Source organism: Aedes aegypti, chromosome 2 (assembly GCF_002204515.2).
Source record: "Aedes aegypti strain LVP_AGWG chromosome 2, AaegL5.0 Primary Assembly, whole genome shotgun sequence".
Lineage (NCBI taxonomy): Eukaryota > Metazoa > Arthropoda > Insecta > Diptera > Culicidae > Aedes > Aedes aegypti.
The window spans coordinates 474,256,520-474,275,496 of record NC_035108.1 but is presented as its reverse complement, the minus strand read 5'-3'; the positions used below and the strand labels follow the sequence as shown (position 1 = coordinate 474,275,496).

Genomic DNA, 18,977 nt, shown 5'->3' with positions numbered 1-18,977 from the left:
GGAAAATTTATTACATTTTTAAGGCGAGAGCACATTTACCTTTTTTTTATGTATGACTTAAAATTTGAAATGGGGAATAAACAAATTAATAACGTATATGTAATATGGAATATACAGCGAAGCAAATAAAAAAAAGATTTAAAGATTCAATTAGGAAGTAGTATATAACTTTTTGAATGTAGTGATTAAGCAATTAACATAACATTTCATACGGAATAAACCGCAGCTTGTATGTTAGTTTAAAATGTTTAATAAATTATACTTTGTTTTGCTACTGATCCCAACTAACATTCCTATTGATATCAGGATGATACAGCAGTTTTGACATTGAATTCGAATTCAAGCTGAACACTTTTTATAATAACACTCATTGTTTGTGCATTTTTAACACTTGCAATGAGTTCATTATTTTCAAAAACAAATTGTCTTTTTTAAGTTTTGTAGCAAAGTTGCATCATTCCATCAAGGTTAATGGGTAGATAAATTATAGCTATCATCATTTTTCATCAAAGTAACTACTCAGTTCAAAAACGCGTAGCTTCGCGATTGCTGGTAGAGATATGCGCGTAAGTAACAATGAAGAAATTAAACAACACTAGTTTACAGCATGTTTGAACTCAATGATTTTGATCATTTTGCATGTAAAATCGTGCGCTAAATCTCCGAAAATGTGGTCGAAAAATTTCAAAGTAGATCCATTTTTAAAATACATTCAAATTTTGAATGTTGTGACTTTTTTAATGGCGTCGTCCTTTTTGTCATGGAACGGATTGTTTTTTGTGTTTGTTTCTTTGTGTTTTTTACATGATCTATTTTTACATGATTTACTCCATTTATAGCAACGTCCTGTTCAGTTTGAACCGCCCCAAAACTCGTTTTTAAACATTTTACGTTAGAAAATATGCAATTTATGTAGTCATACAAGAATAATTATAACTTCTACAATTTCCCTCCGTTTTTTACCATCGATAAATCATTTTCTTAATTATCAATATATCCTACTTTTGATGTAGCTTAAATAAAAATATTAAATTTATTTATTTGCCAATGAAGAAATTAAATAACACTAGTTTACAGCATTTTTGAACTCAATGAGCTGATCATCATTTTGCATGTAAAATTTGCATCAAAAATTCAAAATAGAAGCTTTACAACCAAAGATATAAGAATTTTAGAAATAAAAGCTTTTAATAAAATTTAAAATTTCAAAATACGAGTGTATCTCGAAAAGGTTCTACTCAAACATTTTTGGACCTCATTTTGGAAACAGCGTACAAATTTACATTAAAAATGGAGGTCGAATGGTAAAGTTCATTAAATTTGTTTTATTTTGTAAGTTAGTACTAGTGCTAGTTATAAGCTAGTACCGTAAATTCGGGTGGAATCGATCAGTAGGGTGAAATTGTTCGTTGTGTCACACGATTTAATTTCTTCCTAATGGACCACAAATATCAATGTAACCTGCAGTGAATGATCGTTGTTTGTCGAATTGTGTGTTGCGAAGTTTTTTGCGTTAAAGAATGTTTATTTCTATGAAAATTATGTAAAATTTCAAAATTATGTACGGTGCAGTATTGACAAACATCCAAAAACTTCTAGTTCTAATCAAGGATTTGAGCATGGTATAAGTCTGAAAGTTTATGAGAATGCTTAAAATGTAACCCCAAACCAGATTTCATCACCAAAAATCGTACCAATTTGCTCATCACATTTGAAACATTTGATTTTCTGTTAGATATCAGGAAATTCCTTAGGAAATTGCATACATTTAGGCGTTTTCTACGTAATTATTGAAATTTAACCTTCCAGTCGTCGCGCGGTTTGCCACCGTCAGAACCACTACGCTGCTGTTGTGAACGAAAAGCGAGGTTTTTTCAACAGTGTTGTACAAAATACAACAGCGCGACGACTGAAGTGTTAAGTATTCATTATATCCGTTAATATTGTTTTGTTAAGAATTTAGCAAGCGTATTCGGATAACAGTAACCGCATTTACAAGTGGTCAATTTCACCCCGAAATGATATACCCAGGTTTTTGTATTTAAGAGATGTTTCTTAGCACCAAAATTACATTTGTTAGAAAATTTCGGTACATGAGTCAATGAGGCACATCTTCGTACTTGTTTTCCTGCATTCAGTTGTTTGGTGTTGTCAACATTACAGATAACAGACAAGAAAAACCGTGAAAAATGATCAATTTCACCCGAAATTACGGTACTGATACACGCGTGATCTATGCAAACTCGGCAAGGAATGTGTAACAAGTATTTATTCATACGAATTATTTATTATTGCTATTATTCGAATTTTCATCAGCAGCTTGACAATTTTGTCTTTGGCGAATGCGTAATAACAATTCTTCCTTCCAGCTTTCTTCTGGTATTCCAATTGCCCACTGTGGAACCGATGCATTTGGTAACTTGAAATCAGCCATTACATTACGAATCTGAAACAAAAATGATTTACTAAAGTATAATAGTTATATCATTCTTTTATTAACCTGCTCTGCTTTTTCTGAATCCAATTCTATATTGAGTTCATTGGGCCTAGGTGCATTCCACACATCCACGTTTAGTAGTTCATGAGTAGCTGAAGCATCAAGTATAACTGTGGTATTTGATTCAGATTCATCACTCTCCTCCTCTATTGTGTTGCTGCTGTCTCTCATGTTTAACGGTTGGTAGCCCATATATTCATTCTCTTCGTAATATTCGTTTTCACTGTCATCTGTTGTTCCGTCAGCATTAATAGAGAAGTCCTCTTCCATGCGGAAATCGTCTCCATTGTTTTGATCAGGTAATTCCGGCAAACCCATTGTTATACTGTAAATTACTGGAAACAAAAAAAAAAACTAAACATTTTGCATTCAATTTAATATCGGTATTTTCTGTTACAACTTCCAAAACTTCTACCATTTATCGACTGTTTTATTATTTTTGGCAACTCTGGCAATCAACCCATAGCAACAAGGAAATAAATGTTCGCTTGATTTGCAAACATTCCGCATTATTATTGAAAGTTGATAAATGAATAATATGACAAAATCATCAGCAAAACCATTTTCAAAGCAGGAAAAATGGCAACAAATTTCCGAAACGAGAGAAAAATTTTCATTACAGGTAGGTTCTGTAAAATTTAAACAGAAGTTCCCAGATACTGACAAAACTTTGACTTTCCCTACAGTTTCCTTTGCAAAATGAGGCTTCCATATTGATGAATCCAGCCCTTAACATGCAATATGTAAAGCCTTTGCATGCTAAATGTAATGGTGAAGTATTGAAAGTATTAAATGGTAAATCCAAGCGAAATGATACAATTTCAATGCATATTCCTGTAAAAGCGTATAATTATGGATTGTCCTGCTTCAATTTCGGTTATCATAATACTAGAATTCAAATGAAGGATACGGAGTATTCACGTCAAATTGATCCGTTTTTGAGTATTACCGCAAAAGATTTTAGTTTGATCAAACAAATCAAAAATGACAACATAACATTTTGGAATTGGAAAGCACATCAAAACACTGCATCACGTACTGATAGGTCAACCACAACTCAAACAATGATTCCTCCATTGAAAAGAGTTATTTCACGAAATTACCTTTCCGAAACCGCAGCAAACTTTTGATATATTTTCAAACAAGAAACGAATACTACAAATAGTTTCCGCACCAATATTTCGAAAAGGTTTGTATCGATGTAAGCAACTAATTAAAATGACGACGTTTTATGCCATACTAACAATTTCTGTGAACCAAATATCCAAAATCGAAACAATAAAGTATGTAATAAAATATGACATATGTTTGAGCAAGCAGCTGTCAACCTAGGTAGTAAGTTCAAAATGTTGTGTTTCATAAGGCAACCTGATGTTTAATCACCCTTCTCGTTTCCGCAACCAAGCGTAAATGGATTGTTTTCACACAGAAACCGGTTCCGTATGAACACAACAAACAACAAATTTCATTTGATCTTGTTGTTGGAAAGAGAATGCTAAGAGAGCCTTGATTTTTTTCATCCGAACTTACAATAGCAACACGATGGTTTGCGAATACCCTTAAAACGGTAAAAAATACCCATTTCCGTTAGAAGCGCCTTTTCACATTTATGGGTAAACCCCGGTTTAGCTCATAACGGGTAAAGTCAGTTTTTATATCATTCATGTTGTTTTACCCATGTTGTAAATCTCGCTCGCGGCATAAAAAAGGGTAAAAATATACGCATTTTTAATGGTAATTATTGTCGACTGTAATCGACTCTACACATCTCGATGTTCTAAATCTCGATATCTCTACCTACGTCAATGATATTTTCGGTCTCTTCACTCTGCATGCATTTTCACTCTCTATACTATCTCCCTGTCTCGATGAGATTGCCAGTCCTGATTCTCTCTCAGTATGTCGATATACCCACCAGCAAAGGTTACTAGACTAGGTTTTAGTTATTAAAATTCACTAGATAATTAGTAAAAAAATAAACATTATTTAACAAACTTAAATAATCACTACTTTAATATTTTTTCTTTTCTTTGTTCCTTCATTTTGACCATTCCTGGACTTAGATGCTATCTGCTGCAACCTGCAGGAACAATAGGAAAGTTTGAAATTCCTGAGCGCTTTGAAATTAATATAAATTTATTTTACAATACTATACAAGCTTTTTACTTACCATTTCTTTGAATGTTGTATTTACGATGAAAAAAAAAAAACATAAACTCGAACTATGAAACAATAAATTATATTAAACTTTGGAACTGTGCCCAACACAGCTGCAAGCTGTTATACATTCGATACTATTTTTTCACCCATAAATGGGTTTTAAAACACCTACTTTTAATCTGCAAGGGCTTAACTATAATAGGTGTTTATTTACCCATTATTGATATCAGAATTCACCCATTTTAAGACAGATGTGTATGATATTGGGCTTGGGCCCGTCAGGAGTTAATCATCAATATTAACCTCCTTTTCCCGAGCAGCCTAGATAGCCGCGTAGTGTCGGTAGCGGTTGTTTCAACTGGCTAAGAATTAACACTACGGACTGCCTGTTCCGGTGGTAAAAGTCCACCTCACAGGTGACCCCTAATTTATGGTGTGATGCGTACCGTGCCTAAGAATGAATGGTTAGGGGGGTCTAAATAAAACCTAACCGCTAACGGAGCCTGTGGGGTACCAGGGCGCCCTCCACAGTATTGAGTCCTTCCTGTGCTACCCGGAGCAATGGTGCAGGTGACCTTGTGTTTCTCCGAGATAATCGGCTGCCCTTCTTCAGTCTCTATCTTGAGGCTTAATAAGGGTGGGATTATGAATATGTTGACATTTAATTTAAATTATCACCTATATGGATTCGCATTATGCGTTTTACACAGTGTATTCTGTGCTCTTTCGCCTTTGGCGACTTTAAATAGATACCGATCTGGTTTTTTCGTTGCTGGTCTTTTTCGTGCTGAGATTGCAAAAAGCTTAATCCTGCCTAGTTTGGGTAGTGGCTACGGTTAGGTTAGCTCAGATCAATCTTCAGCATAAAAGAACAGCAACGATCAATCTTTGCAGACTCATGCAAAATGGTGCAGCCCAAGTGGCGCTAGTTCAAGAACCCTACTTTCGTAGAGGGAACTTCTATCTAGGTAACCTTGTGGACCCAGTTTTTGCTACTTTCAGCAAACTTGAAATGGCAAACTCGCGCTCCATGCCCCGCGCATGCGTGCTCGTTAATAAAGCAATCGTTGCTACACTCATTTCTGAGTTAACTACCAGAGATGTATGTGCTGTCACAATCGATGTTTCTGTTGGTGACCTTAACAGGAAATACGTCTATTGTTCGGTATATTTACCACATGATGAACCATCCCCAACGGATGACTTCAAACGAGTTGTCGTACACTGCGTAACAAAAGGCCTTCCGCTGATTGTGGGCAGTGATGCCAATGCTCATCACATCATCTGGGGCAGCTCGGATATCAATTTGAGAGGCTCCAGTCTGATGGAATACTTAAGTAGTACAGACCTTGGATTACTTAACATAGGCAATCGCCCAACCTTCATGGTTTCTAATAGAGAAGAAGTGTTAGACATAACGCTCTGCTCGAATAGAATCAGTCACGAGTTGACGAATTGGCATGTATCAGATGAGGAATCATTATCTGATCATCGCTACATCTTCTTTGAACATTCAAATGTAACTGCGCAGACTTTGCGTTTTAGGAATCCCCGGTCAACAAACTGGGAACTCTACATTGAATTGGTTGCGACCAAATTTCATGGATATTCTCCGTCCATTGAAAATCCAAGTGATCTGGATGATGCCGTTGATACTACAACATCCTACATTATGGAAGCTTTTGAAGAAGCATGTCCTCTGCGGTCTGTAAAGACTACAAGAGGGACCCCATGGTGGAATTCCGATCTGACTAGACTCAGGAAACAATGTAGAAGGAGTTGGAACAGACGCCGTTCAGCTGGATCAGAGTCGTTCAAGTCAGCTCGCAAGGCTTACAAGAAGACTCTTCGTTCTGCTGAACGATCCGGCTGGAAAAACCTTTGTACAAATGTTTCCAGTTTGAGTGAAGTCAGTCGGTTGAACAAAATTCTTGCAAAATCTAAGGATTTCCAAGTGAACGAAATTCGCTTACCTAATGGTGACTTTACTTCTTCCGATGAAGAAGTTTTAGAATGTTTATTCAATACACACTTCCCCGGATGTGTGGACATATCATCTACGGATGAACCAAATGTCTTTTCATGTAGTTACGAGTCTCTGGCCTCGGCTCGCAGTATCGTAACTACTGAATCGATTCAATGGGCACTTAATAGTTTTGCTCCTTTCAAATCTCCAGGAGCGGATGGGATTTATCCTGTTCTGCTCCAAAAGGGATTTGAGTTTATCAAACATGTTTTGAAAAAGCTACTTGTAAGCAGTTTTGCTACCGGGTACATTCCCAAATCCTGGCGTGATATTACTGTAAAGTTTATCCCGAAAGGAGGACGAGCGTCGTATGAAGAAGCGAAGAGTTTTAGACCAATCAGTCTGACCTCTTTTCTTCTGAAATGTCTGGAACGCATTATCGATCATCACATCCGTGATGTTTATTTGGCAAACATGCCTCTTCATGTGAATCAACATGCTTACCAATCTGGAAAGTCCACTGTGACTCTTTTACACAAAGTTGTATACGATATCGAGAAAGCATTCGCTCAGAAGCAATCCTGCTTGGGTGTTTTCTTGGATATTGAGGGTGCCTTTGATAACGTGTCTTTCAATGCCATATTGGAAGCCGCACGAAATCATGGGCTACCTACAATGATTACCAATTGGATTCATCAAATGCTCAAAAACCGACATCTCTTCTCGACATTGCGTCAAGCAGCGATTCGAAAATTGAGTGTTTGCGGATGCCCCCAAGGGGGAGTCTTGTCACCACTTTTGTGGAATCTCGTAGCAGATACGCTATTGAGGCAACTCAATAATTGCGGTTTTCCAACTTATGGATTTGCCGACGACTATCTAGCTCTGATAGTTGGTATGTGCATAAGCACCCTATTCGACCTGATGCAAAGTGCTCTTCAGGTAGTCGAGAGTTGGTGTCGCCAATATGGCCTTTCGGTTAACCCGAATAAAACATCTATTGTTCTTTTTACGGAAAGACGAAACCGCGATGGAATTCGACCTTTACGTCTTTTTGGCACTGAGATTAATGTGACTGATCAAGTAAAGTATGTCGGAGTCATTCTAGATTCCAAACTTTTATGGACAGCTCACATTGATTTCAGAGTCAAAAAAGCTTGTATGGCCTTCGGTCAATGCCGGCGAACCTTTGGTAAAACTTGGGGCCTCAAACCCAAATATATCAAATGGATTTACACAACAGTTGTTCGACCAATATTGGCATATGGATGTCTTGTGTGGTGGCAAAAGGGCGAAGTGAGAACAATCCAATCAAAATTGGGCCATCTCCAAAGGATGTGCTTGATGGCGATGTCTGGTGCGTTCTCTACAACTCCCACAGCAGCGCTCGAGGCCCTTTTCGACGTTGCGCCACTACACATACATCTTAAACAAGAAGCACTTTCTTGCTCTTACCGTTTATGGGTACTGGATCTACTGGAGAAAAATCCAGTGAATCGTAGATCTACACACACTTCGTTGTTTCCACTTTTGGTGAATTGGGACAAAATTGTCCTTGCTCCAAGTGATCTCACAATTGCTTGTAACTTTCCTTACAGGACATTTACCACACAATTCCCTTCACGGGAAGAGTGGACGTCTGGCTATTTGGAAAGAAGTATATCAAACAATATAGTATGTTACACTGATGGCTCCCTTCTAGAAGGTAGAGCTGGTGCAGGAGTATATTCTCGTGAGCTAAGGCTGAATCAGTTTTACTCACTTGGTAGAAACTGCACCGTTTTTCAGGCGGAAATATTTGCTCTTATGTGTGGAGTGCAATCAGCACTTCAACAGCGCGTAATGGGTAAAGTCATATACTTCTGTTCAGATAGTCAGGCTGCTATAAAAGCTCTCGCTTCGGCCAACTCAAGGTCGAAGCTTGTTATCGCATGTCGAACTCAAATTGAGGAACTGAATTCAGTCAACTCTGTAAACCTTGTATGGGTACCTGGCCATTCTTCCATCGCTGGAAATGAATTGGCTGATGAGCTAGCTCGCGATGGAGCATCGCATGACTTCATTGGCCCTGAGCCGGCTATTCCAATTTCGAAGTGCTGGGTGAAGCTTCAGATAAACTCTTGGGCGGCAACTCAGCACAAGCAATATTGGAATAGTTTGGAGTCGTGTCGTCAAACAAAATTGTATATTACTGAGCCATCTCCAAAGGTGGCGAAGTATTTAACAAATCTGTCAAAGCAGAATTGCAGTCTCTTGGTCAGAGCGTTGACAGGCCACTGCCGACTCAACTATCACATGGCAAATATTCAGCGTGCTGACTCATTTGTGTGTGATAGTTGTGACTCCGATTATGGAACTTCGTATCACCTGATATGTAACTGTCCAGTTTTTGCGCAAATGCGATTCCAATTACTTGGTAAACACTTATTAAGTGAAACTGAATACAGAAGCCTGAATCTTCAGGACATCCTGTTATTCTTAACCCGCTGTGGTAATGAGCTATAGGCTCTCTTTACGCTCATGCGTTTTGCAGTGCCCTTTTTAGGGCGCTGTTCGAACCCATTGTGGTATGGAGCTACATGCTCTCATTTCGCTTATGCGATCTTCCCTCTTCAAGGCACCTTACTCCTATTTCCTCCCATCTTTCCCTTCCCTTTCCTCTCCCATCGGGTAGATGATGAAATAGGCTCAAATATGGCGATGGCACAAATCTCCCAACTGGTGGGGAACGTGCCTTTGGAGCCGGCCTTCTGATACCTGATACCTGATGAAACAATAAATTATATTAAACTTTGGAACTGTGCCCAACACAGCTGCAAGCTGTTATACATTCGATACTATTTTTTCACCCATAAATGGGTTTTAAAACACCTACTTTTAATCTGCAAGGGCTTAACTATAATAGGTGTTTATTTACCCATTATTCATATCAGAATTCACCCATTTTAAGACAGATGTGTATGATATTTACGCTAGTTCGAATCTACTCAAAAGAGACCGCATCATGATTCTTTTGGTCTGATTAAAGAAAAGAAATAAGTAAAATTGATCAGATTAAAGTTCGATAAAAAAGTGTCCCGAATCTGGTGGCGATCCTGGCCGGAAATTTACTCACAAAGGTTTTTTTTTTTTTCATTCGATTCAATTTGTTTTGCTACTTGCGGTATTTTTTCTACGTGAAAGCAGACTGAGCAAGAAACAGACAAGCTGAAAAATTAACCCGTTAGATGTGTGGACAGCGATCAAACACTTGATTTCGCATATAAAACTTAAGCAATGTAAATTTTAGTTCATTTTGTTCAAGTTTAGTCAAGATGATTAAATAATAAAACTAAAGTTTTTCCCAGCGAGTTTGAAAATTTACCAGCCTCCGTTACTTAAGTGTAATTTTTCAAGCAAAATACACAAAAGCAAGTACACAAAATATTGCTTATAAATACCAATAACATATAACTATTTCTTAAACTATTCAACATGAATTATACTGTAAAATGCACATGTGTATATGTGCAAATACGTGCACAGCAGTACAAACAATTTCGAAAATGGCGAGTCTATATTGCAACAGTTTTCAGAGCGTTCTCAATCTTCTACCGTTGAACATAATCTGCACGTTATAATAAATTGTCACTATTTGGTATAATTGATTGAAAACGTAGCTTATGGTCAAGTACTTCTAATTTCTAATAAATACAACTGTTTTTGATGCGTTAACCATTGCAGTTAAAAGAAACTTCCCAAGTAACCAAATAGCACTATAATTCACCCTGAGTGCCAATATACTGCTATTATATAGCTGACATGCCCTATATTAGCCGTGTAATAGCCCTATACGGCCAAAAAGGCGAATTAGCGGGCTAGTGGTTACTTGGGTTACACTGAAAACATTCTATAAGCTCGATCAACGTGTTTCACACGTGAATTTTCACAAAATGTAAAACACGTCAATCGAAAGTTCTTCTTCTTCTTTCTGGCATTACGTCCCAACAAAGCCTGCTTCTCAGATTAGTGTTCTTATGAGCACTTCCACAGTTATTAACTGAGAGCTTTCTTTGCCGATTGACCATTTTTGCATGTGCATATCGTGTGGCAGGTACGAAGATACTCTATGCCCTGGGAATCGAGAAAATTTCCTTTACGAAAAGATACTCGACCAGCGGGATTCAAACCCACGACCCTCAGCATGGTCATGCTGAATAGCGCGTTTACCGCTACGGCTATCTGGGCCGCAATCGAACGTGTAAAACCAATAACTAGGGGGCCGGATCGTATTCTTGGCACTTTTGATTCACTTGGGTAGTGGGATTTTTCGATTGCTACGGAGCTCATATTCTGCCACAATATGCGTTGATATGACCCACTTTTTTTAATTTTTTATTAGTATCATTACATTCATTTCTTATATCTAGGTGTTCTGTGTTATTAGACAACACTCTCATCCTAATTTGGTAAAACAAATTTAAGATTTTATTAACATTTTGTTAAAAACATATTACATTTCATTTGCCGTAGCAGTTCAGATTTTTTACGGGTGAGTTGATTTCACCTGCTTATAAGAGAAAAAAAATAACGTTTACTTAACCTAACTTAACCTAAACATCTAACGCATTAATCGTGGCAATAGAAGATTGTAACGATTTTTGCCTGAAATTATTAATGATTTTATTTGACATTTGTTCCAATAGAGAAACTTAAAAGTAGATGGAGTACCGTGTACCTTTTAATTCCGCTCTTAAATGCTTATCTTTGACAGATACGCGTATTTCGACTACCACTTGCAGTCTTCTTCAGTGTCAGTTACTCGTATCAGTTAGGATACGAGTAACTGACACTGAAGAAGACTGCAAGTGGTAGTCGAAATACGCGTATCTGTCAAAGATAAGCATTTAGGAGTGGAATTAAAAGGTACACGGTACTCCATCTACTTTTAAGTTTCTCTATTTGAGATTCTGCTCAGAGGATTCGAACATTCATTAAAGATTTGTTCCAATGTTTCAACATTGGATATTCTATGTAACTCATTGGTGCTACACCAGGGAGGAAGCTTCAGAATCATTTTCAAAATTTTATTTTGAGTTCTCTGCAGAGCTTTCCTCCTGGTATTACAACAGCTAGTCCATATTGGTACAGCATACAACATGGCTGGCCTGAAAATTTGTTTTAATATCAAATGCTTGTTCTTAAGACAAAGTTTTGATTTTCTATTAATAAGGGGATAGAGACATGTTACATATTTATTATATTTGGCTTGAATGCCCTCAATGTGATTTTTGAAAGTTAAACTCTTATCTACCATGAGCCCTAGATACTTAGCTTCATCTGACCAATTTATTGGAACCCCTCTCATCGTGACTACATGTCTACTTGAAGGTTTCATATAAAGAGCTTTTGGTTTATGTGGGAATATTATTAGTTGAGTTTTGGAAGCATTAGGAGAAATCTTCCATTTTTGCAAGTATGAAGAAAAAATATCCAAACTTTTTTGCAATCGACTACAGACGACACGCTGACTTCGTCCTTTGGCGGAGAGGCCTGTGTCATCCGCAAACAAGGATTTTTGACATCCCTGAGGTAACTCAGGTAAGTCAGATGTGAAAATATTGTATAATATTGGTCCCAAAATGCTGCCTTGAGGAACACCAGCTCTTACAGGAAGTCTTTCAGATCTGGTGTTCTGATAATTAACCTGAAGTGTACGGTTATGACGCGCTTCTTATTGCAAAGTTTCAGCCTATTCAGCCGAGATAAATCTCCCATGCCAAAGTGAATCATGGAAGTTCCCAAGTGGTTCTGCACCCTATCGATAATTCAAATTAATAAGTGAAACGCACGTTAATTTACAATTTGTCAAAAACTATGCTGATGAAATTATTAACGATTTCATAAATTTCTGCTACAAGCATGTCACGCGTGTGAATGAACCTAAGTCCATGTCGTCCTTAGTAAACTAGTTGCATTAGTGATGGATATCGCAATTGTGAAATACGTTGAAATCAGGTGTGAAAAACTGCTTTCGGACCAAAGTAAATTTTTAACACGTTGCTTAATATGTCAATGTCACGCATATCATGTTGTTGTTGTTGTTTGAGAGGGACTTTAACCCGGAGGTCATTCCTCCCTCCGCGTATCACGCAAATGTGAGTCCTTGTCATGATATGCAAACTAGTTCTACTAGTGATGGATATTGCTATTATGGAACACGTGAAAATCATGTATAAAAGATTTTGCTGTCGAATCAAAGTCAATCCTCAACAGAATTACATGTTTTACAAGTCATTTCTAATATCGATGGTTTATTGTGACTGGTATCATTAATCCTGATATCAAGTGAAAATGACAAAGTTCCGATTTTGATCAAATACACTGAGGCAAAAATACTTAGGTTTTCCATAAATCAAGACTTATGAACCAGCCAAATTATGGTTTCATTGCACGCTTAAAAATTTCGAAAATGGGATCATAAGTTTCATAAGTGAGAGCTTTGAATTCTTTAATAACAACTATTTGAAATATTTATTATAGCAATCGCTAGAAGAACTACTCCGCTTTCGATGTTGGCTACAAGTTAATCGAAAACAGATCACATGTTATCGAAACATGTCAATTTTTGTGCACGCCTGAAATATAAGGCGAACAACATTATCGATTGATAGTTCGATTTGAGTTATTATCATTGCGTTTATTACCGAATTTCATTGATTGACTTATGAAATTCATTACTGAAATTCTTCACCAAAATCATAAGTAAAACTTACAAACTTCAACAATAATCGTTGTGGCGCCAAATCATAATTATTCCTTAAGAAACTATTAAGTTTTTTTGCCTCAGTGTAGTCGCAACAACAGGGGTCATGCACAAATTACGTCACGCTTCAAGGGGGTGAGGGGGTCGAGCCAAGCGTGACAAGCCTTACAAAATTTTCGGAGGACTCATACAAAAAGTGCGACAAGGGTGGAGGTCGAAAAAGTTGAAATTTAGCGTGACATAATTTGTGTACCATCCCATAAAGTGTATATACAGTAATTTTTACCGTTGTTCTTATTTTTATTGTACACTGAGGCAAAAATACTTAGGTTTTCCATAAAGCAAGACTTATGAACCAGCCAAATTATGGTTTCATTGCACGCTTAAAAATTTCGAAAATTGGATCATAAGTTTCATAAGTGAGAGCTTTGAATTCTTAAACAACAATTACTTGAAATATTTATCATAGCAATCGCAAGAAGAACTACTCCGCTTTCGATGTTGGCTACAAGTTAATCGAAACAGATCACATGTTATCGAAACATGTCAATTTTATTGCACGCCTGAAATAAAAGGCGAACTACATTATCGATTGATAGTTCGATTTGAGTTATTATCATTGCGTTTATTACCGAATTTCATTGATTGACTTATGAAATTCATTACTGAAATTCTTCACCAAAATCATAAGTAAAACTTACAAATACAACAATAATCGTTGTGGCGCCAAATCATAATTATTCCTTAAGAAAATTAAGTTTTTTTGCCTCAGTATACTAATCATCAATTTTTTACAGTCTTGCCGGAAATGCTACTGGTTCGGTCAAACAAATGTTCAAGCCACATTCTCCATGACTTCCTTCAATCTCCTAGAGATGTATAACCTCCGGGGATTCATTCCTGAGCAGCGAATGTGCGCTACTTTTGGCGGATAGACCGTCTCTAGTTCAGTCGATTTGCCAAATTTCGGCTTTTATTTTATCAAAAAGTCATATAAATAATAAGGCTTTCGCAAAAAATGCTCCCTCGCACCAGTAGCTGCCGTCGTGTTCCAGAAGTGGATCATCTGATGGAAGCAGTTTTTGAAATAGATATAAAAAAATGAAGAAATGTGTCAGAGATGATCTTTATGTTTCATTCGAAAGATTTTAGTTGCTGCTACGAGGGGAAACTGTTAAACATATGTAAAAATCAGATATTTTGAATAAAATTCCTTGTTTCAATCCCGAACGTCTACTACTGGAGCACTGACGCAACTACTGAAACACGTGTACCAATAGTGGCACAAGCAATTTTATGCTCAAAAAATAATTTAATATAAATATTTTATATTTTTCCCATATAGTAGAGAATGGAATCTTTCTATTGGAGCTAAAAGATCTCTGTTAAGGCTTTTCGTGATTAAGTTATGATTTTTTATTGCTTAGGTGATCCACTAATGGCACCGGCACCCTATTTGTTTTTTTTTTCAAAGATTTTATTTCTGAAGTGAGTGACACCTACTCACTTCCGCAAATTTCAGATTAAACGAAGTGAGTGTTACTCTCATTTTGACATTTGACAATGTTACTCTAAAGTGAGTAGCAATGGTGTTACTCATTTTTGAGCAGTTCCACTTTGTTCCGAAGTGAGTCGAATTCTACTCACTTTTGAGTAGATCTGAACGAGCGTGTTTAAAAATGAGTTGTTTTACCCTTTGATGAGTTGTTGCAAATAATCGTGCTATATTTACACGGAAATATATACACTGAAAATAATCCACACGTTCGATCCATATTATTTTCAACGTGGATCTGTCGTGTCAAATGGCAACGTGAACGTGTAAAACTTTTAATACTGCTAAGGTTTGACTTTGGTTCAATAGCAAAGGCTTTTACATATGATTTGATTGTGTTTTGCAATTGCGATATCAATCACTAGTAGAACTAGTTTGCCTAACATGACAAGGACTAACATTTGCTACCCACGCGTGACATGTTTAATAACATGTTATTTTTGGTGAAACCGGGACCCCGTAATGGGTGCCTGGTATCAGAATATTAAGAAATCGCTAATAAATTCTTCACCCAACTTTACGAAAATTTGTAAATTAACGTGTTTTACATTTCAATTTCGATTGCCGATAGCGACTGGTTTTACACCATCGATTGATGTGTTTTACAATTAGTGAAAATTCACGTGTGAAACACATTGATCGAGCTTGTAGAATGTTTTCAGTGTATATAAATACAGGGATTGCTGGGTACACTGGTTCCCTTTTTTATTCAAAATCGGTTACACGTAGATAAGCAAATCAGTACTGAAGTTCGTGAAAAAAATATTCCACTCGATTATTCTATCAATAATCAACAAATTTCACAAATTGTAACAAGCTCGATAATCTTACTAACATTTTAGAGTCTCTAATGAACATAGATGTTCAACAACTGTTCATCGAAGGCACCAACAGCCTCATAAAAAATATGCTCTTCTACACTGAGGCAAAAATACTTACGTTTTCCATAAATCATGACTTATGAACTAGCCAAATTATGGTTTCATTGAACGCTTAACCATTTCAAAAATGGGATCATAAGTCTCAAAAGTGAGAGCTTTGAAATGTTTAAGAACCATATCTTGAAATAATTTTCTTAGCGATCACTAGAGGAACTGCTCCGCTTTCGATGTTGGGTGCAAGTTAATCGAATGTAGGCAGGGTTACCACATGTACAGATTTATCTGTATTTTACAGATTTTCTCTAATATTAAGGTACCAAGAATCTGTATATACAGATTACAGATATTTTAGAAAATTACAGATTCTGTATACAGAATTTTAACAAAATTATACAGATTCATACAGATATTCGAACAAAAACTAAAATAATACTTTTGCGAACCTTGAAATTCAAGCTTTTGTTATGAAAAGTCGTCATTGCAGGTACAAATGATTGGTATTTCCTTGAATTCCATGATAAATTCCCATGTCTTCATCAATTTTCAGGGATACAGATTTAAAATACAGATATTTTGCTCCAGGATACAGATATACAGATATTTCGAGACGAAAATACAGATTTTAATGTGGCAACCCTGCTGACCCAGCCGTCGAACACGATACTTTCTTAAACATGCGGCAACTTGAAGGTGAGTCTATTGTCCGTTTTCACGCCCGTTTGGTACAAAAAGCGGAAGAATGCGAATATAGATCGAAGGACCAGATACGTTTCGTACACCTCCAGCTTCTAAAAGGTATGCGAAACCAAGAACTGGCCAGATATGCCAGAATGTATTGTCATGATACACTCTACGTAGTACAAGCCGCCACACGTAATGAGGCGTATGAAGTTACACTACAGCCAGGCTCATCATCAGGGTCTTCAGTTGCAATGGCCATGGAGAAGACGTTCGAAAAACGAGTACAACCAACGAACTCGGGCTCCAATCTCAAGCGGAGCAAGCATAACAGATCAGAACAAGACGAAAGGAAGTGGAAACGTTTCAAGCCAACCGCGTCACAATCATGCAAACGATGTGGCCGTTCATCTCACAAGAACCCAGCAATGTGCCCAGCCATCAATCGCTCATGTAACCTTTGCAAGAAACGTGGACATTTTGCAGTTATGTGTCGCGAGAAACAAGTCAACAATAACGAAGCGGATCCGCAGAACATGCCGGTTGAGCCCACCAAACTTGAACAAGAGGTATAATTCAATACATGTTTTCTTTGTTAAAAATAGCATTATAATAAAGCACTATTGAAATCTCATGCTGAAATTAAAATTTGATTATTTGTTTCTACTGTTACAGTCCGTGAATCTGATTTCCTATCAGGATGCGTTAGTAAACTGCCAAATAGGGGCCTCAACAATAGAATTTCTTATAGACTCAGGATCTGATGTCAATGTAATCGGAGGTGGCGATTGGGATCGTTTGAAGAACGATGTAGATTCTGGTCAAACCAATATCAAGTGGTTAGAAAACGCTTCGACTTTCAAGGTGCATGCTTATGCTACTAACGAGCCAATGACAGTTCAAAAATCATTCAGAGCTGAAATAAGAGCGGTGGGTCTACCTAAACCAACAGTGTTGGCCAACTTTATTGTAGTTCTCAGTGGACGCCGTTCATTATTAGGCAGGAAAACCGCTGGCGAAATGAAACTGCTAAAAGTTGGGGCAACCGTAAATGCATGCAGTGATTCTCAAACTCAGCTGCCTTTCCCGAAAATGCCGGGTGTAAAAGTGAAGTTTAGCGTAGACAAGTCAATCCCACCGGTGCGAAACGCATATTATAACGTTCCAGCAGCTTTCAGAGAAGCTGCTAGAAAAAGGTTACAGGATATGGAAATGAAGGACATTATTGAAAAGGTTTCAACAGCACCCGAATGGATTAGTGGAATGTCCGCGGTGGCAAAAGGAAAAGGAGACTTTCGCTTGGTTGTCAACATGCGTGCTGCAAATAAAGCAATTAAGCGGGAGTACTTCCGCCTACCACCGATAAACGAGATGAAGGCAAAGCTCCACGGCGCAAAATTTTTTTCAAAACTGGATCTGTCAAATGCATATTATCATCTGGAACTTGACAAGGAATCCAGAGAACTAACCACGTTCTTATCGGAGGAAGGAATGTATCGCTTCAAGAGATTGATGTTCGGGGTGAACTGTGCCCCGGAAATCTTCCAGCGCGAAATGACGAGAATTTTGAAAGATTTCCCAAACGTTATCGTTTATATAGACGATATCCTAATTTTTGCTAAATCATTGAGTGAACTTAGGAAAACGGTGGCACAAGTTCTACAAGTTCTAAGGGTTAATAACCTGACGCTAAACCCGGAAAAATGCGAGTTCGACAAAAGCTGCGTGGCTTTTCTAGGTCACAAACTTGATGAACAAGGATTTCACATCGATGAAGCGAAAGTAAAACTTATTCGCGAGTTCAGACGTCCAGCGACCGCGTCGGAACTACGTAGTTTCCTGGGCTTGGCCTCATACCTGAGCCCACACATCAAACATTTTGCGGACTTGACAAGACCTCTGTGGGAAGTAGCAGCGAAGAACAGCTGGGCTTGGGATTTTCCTCAGACGAAGGCCTTTGAAGCTGTTAAAGAAGCAATTGCAAAGTGCACGGTAACGCTTGGGTACTTCAACGAATCCGATAAAACCATTCTTTACACAGACGCGTCACCGAATGCGTTCGGTGCGTTCTTGGTACAGGTGATTTTGATAATCGACAAATTATAAATGAATTTTGTAAATGTGTTATAATTTCAGGTCGATAACAATGGTAGACACCGCATAATTAGTTTTGCCTCTAAGGCCCTAACCGAAACAGAGAGACGATACGCCCAAAACCAACGGGAAGCATTGGGTGCCGTCTGGGGTGTGGAGCACTTCGCATATTTTCTATTGGGAAGACACTTCACACTACGAGTTGATTCGAAAGGGATATCCTTCATACTAAATCGCTCCAGAGAAGACTCAAAAAGGGTCCTTACGAGAGCCGATGGGTGGGCTCTACGTCTCAGCCCCTACAGTTATGACGTCGAGCATATCAAAGGCACCGATAACATCGCCGATTCTCCCTCTCGCTTATATACAGGCAACGATGAACCGTTTAACGAAAACTCCAG

The 18,977-nt window shown here is 37.7% G+C and overlaps 1 protein-coding gene and 1 long non-coding RNA gene across 4 annotated transcripts; one reads left to right on the top strand and one right to left on the bottom strand.

The window, feature by feature from the left end:
* Nucleotides 1-2,251: 2,251 nt before the first annotated feature.
* On the bottom strand, nt 2,252-3,829 carry LOC5569765. 3 transcript variants are annotated; one of them, XM_021848394.1, is made up of 3 exons: nt 3,742-3,829; nt 2,501-2,832; nt 2,252-2,446 (listed from the first exon to the last, which is right to left on the bottom strand). In XM_021848394.1, the coding sequence occupies exons 2-3, from the start codon at nt 2,813-2,815 to the stop codon at nt 2,282-2,284; spliced, it is 480 nt and encodes a 159-aa protein (XP_021704086.1). In that variant the 5' UTR covers nt 2,816-2,832; nt 3,742-3,829; the 3' UTR covers nt 2,252-2,281. The 3 variants fall into 3 exon arrangements, 2 of the variants coding, with proteins under 2 accessions (XP_021704086.1, XP_001652986.2); XM_001652936.2 differs by lacking the exon at nt 3,742-3,829 and adding an exon at nt 3,447-3,559; XR_002501060.1 differs by having other exon boundaries at nt 2,268-2,446; nt 3,601-3,818.
* Nucleotides 2,896-3,767, top strand: LOC5569764. Its single transcript, XR_002501061.1, has 2 exons — nt 2,896-3,119; nt 3,184-3,767. It is a non-coding gene; the product is annotated as an uncharacterized LOC5569764 (long non-coding RNA).
* Nucleotides 3,830-18,977: the final 15,148 nt, after the last annotated feature.

Coding starts and splice junctions, on each gene's coding strand:
- LOC5569765 (XM_001652936.2), bottom strand. CDS start 3,516: ATGTGCTTTCCAATTCCAAAATGTTATGTTGTCATTTTTGATTTGTTT. Junction 2,833..3,446: donor TCAAACTAAAATCTTTTGCG/GTAATACTCAAA, acceptor TTTTGTTTCCAG/TAATTTACAGTATAACAATG. Junction 2,447..2,500: donor ATTCAGAAAAAGCAGAGCAG/GTTAATAAAAGA, acceptor TTTTTGTTTCAG/ATTCGTAATGTAATGGCTGA.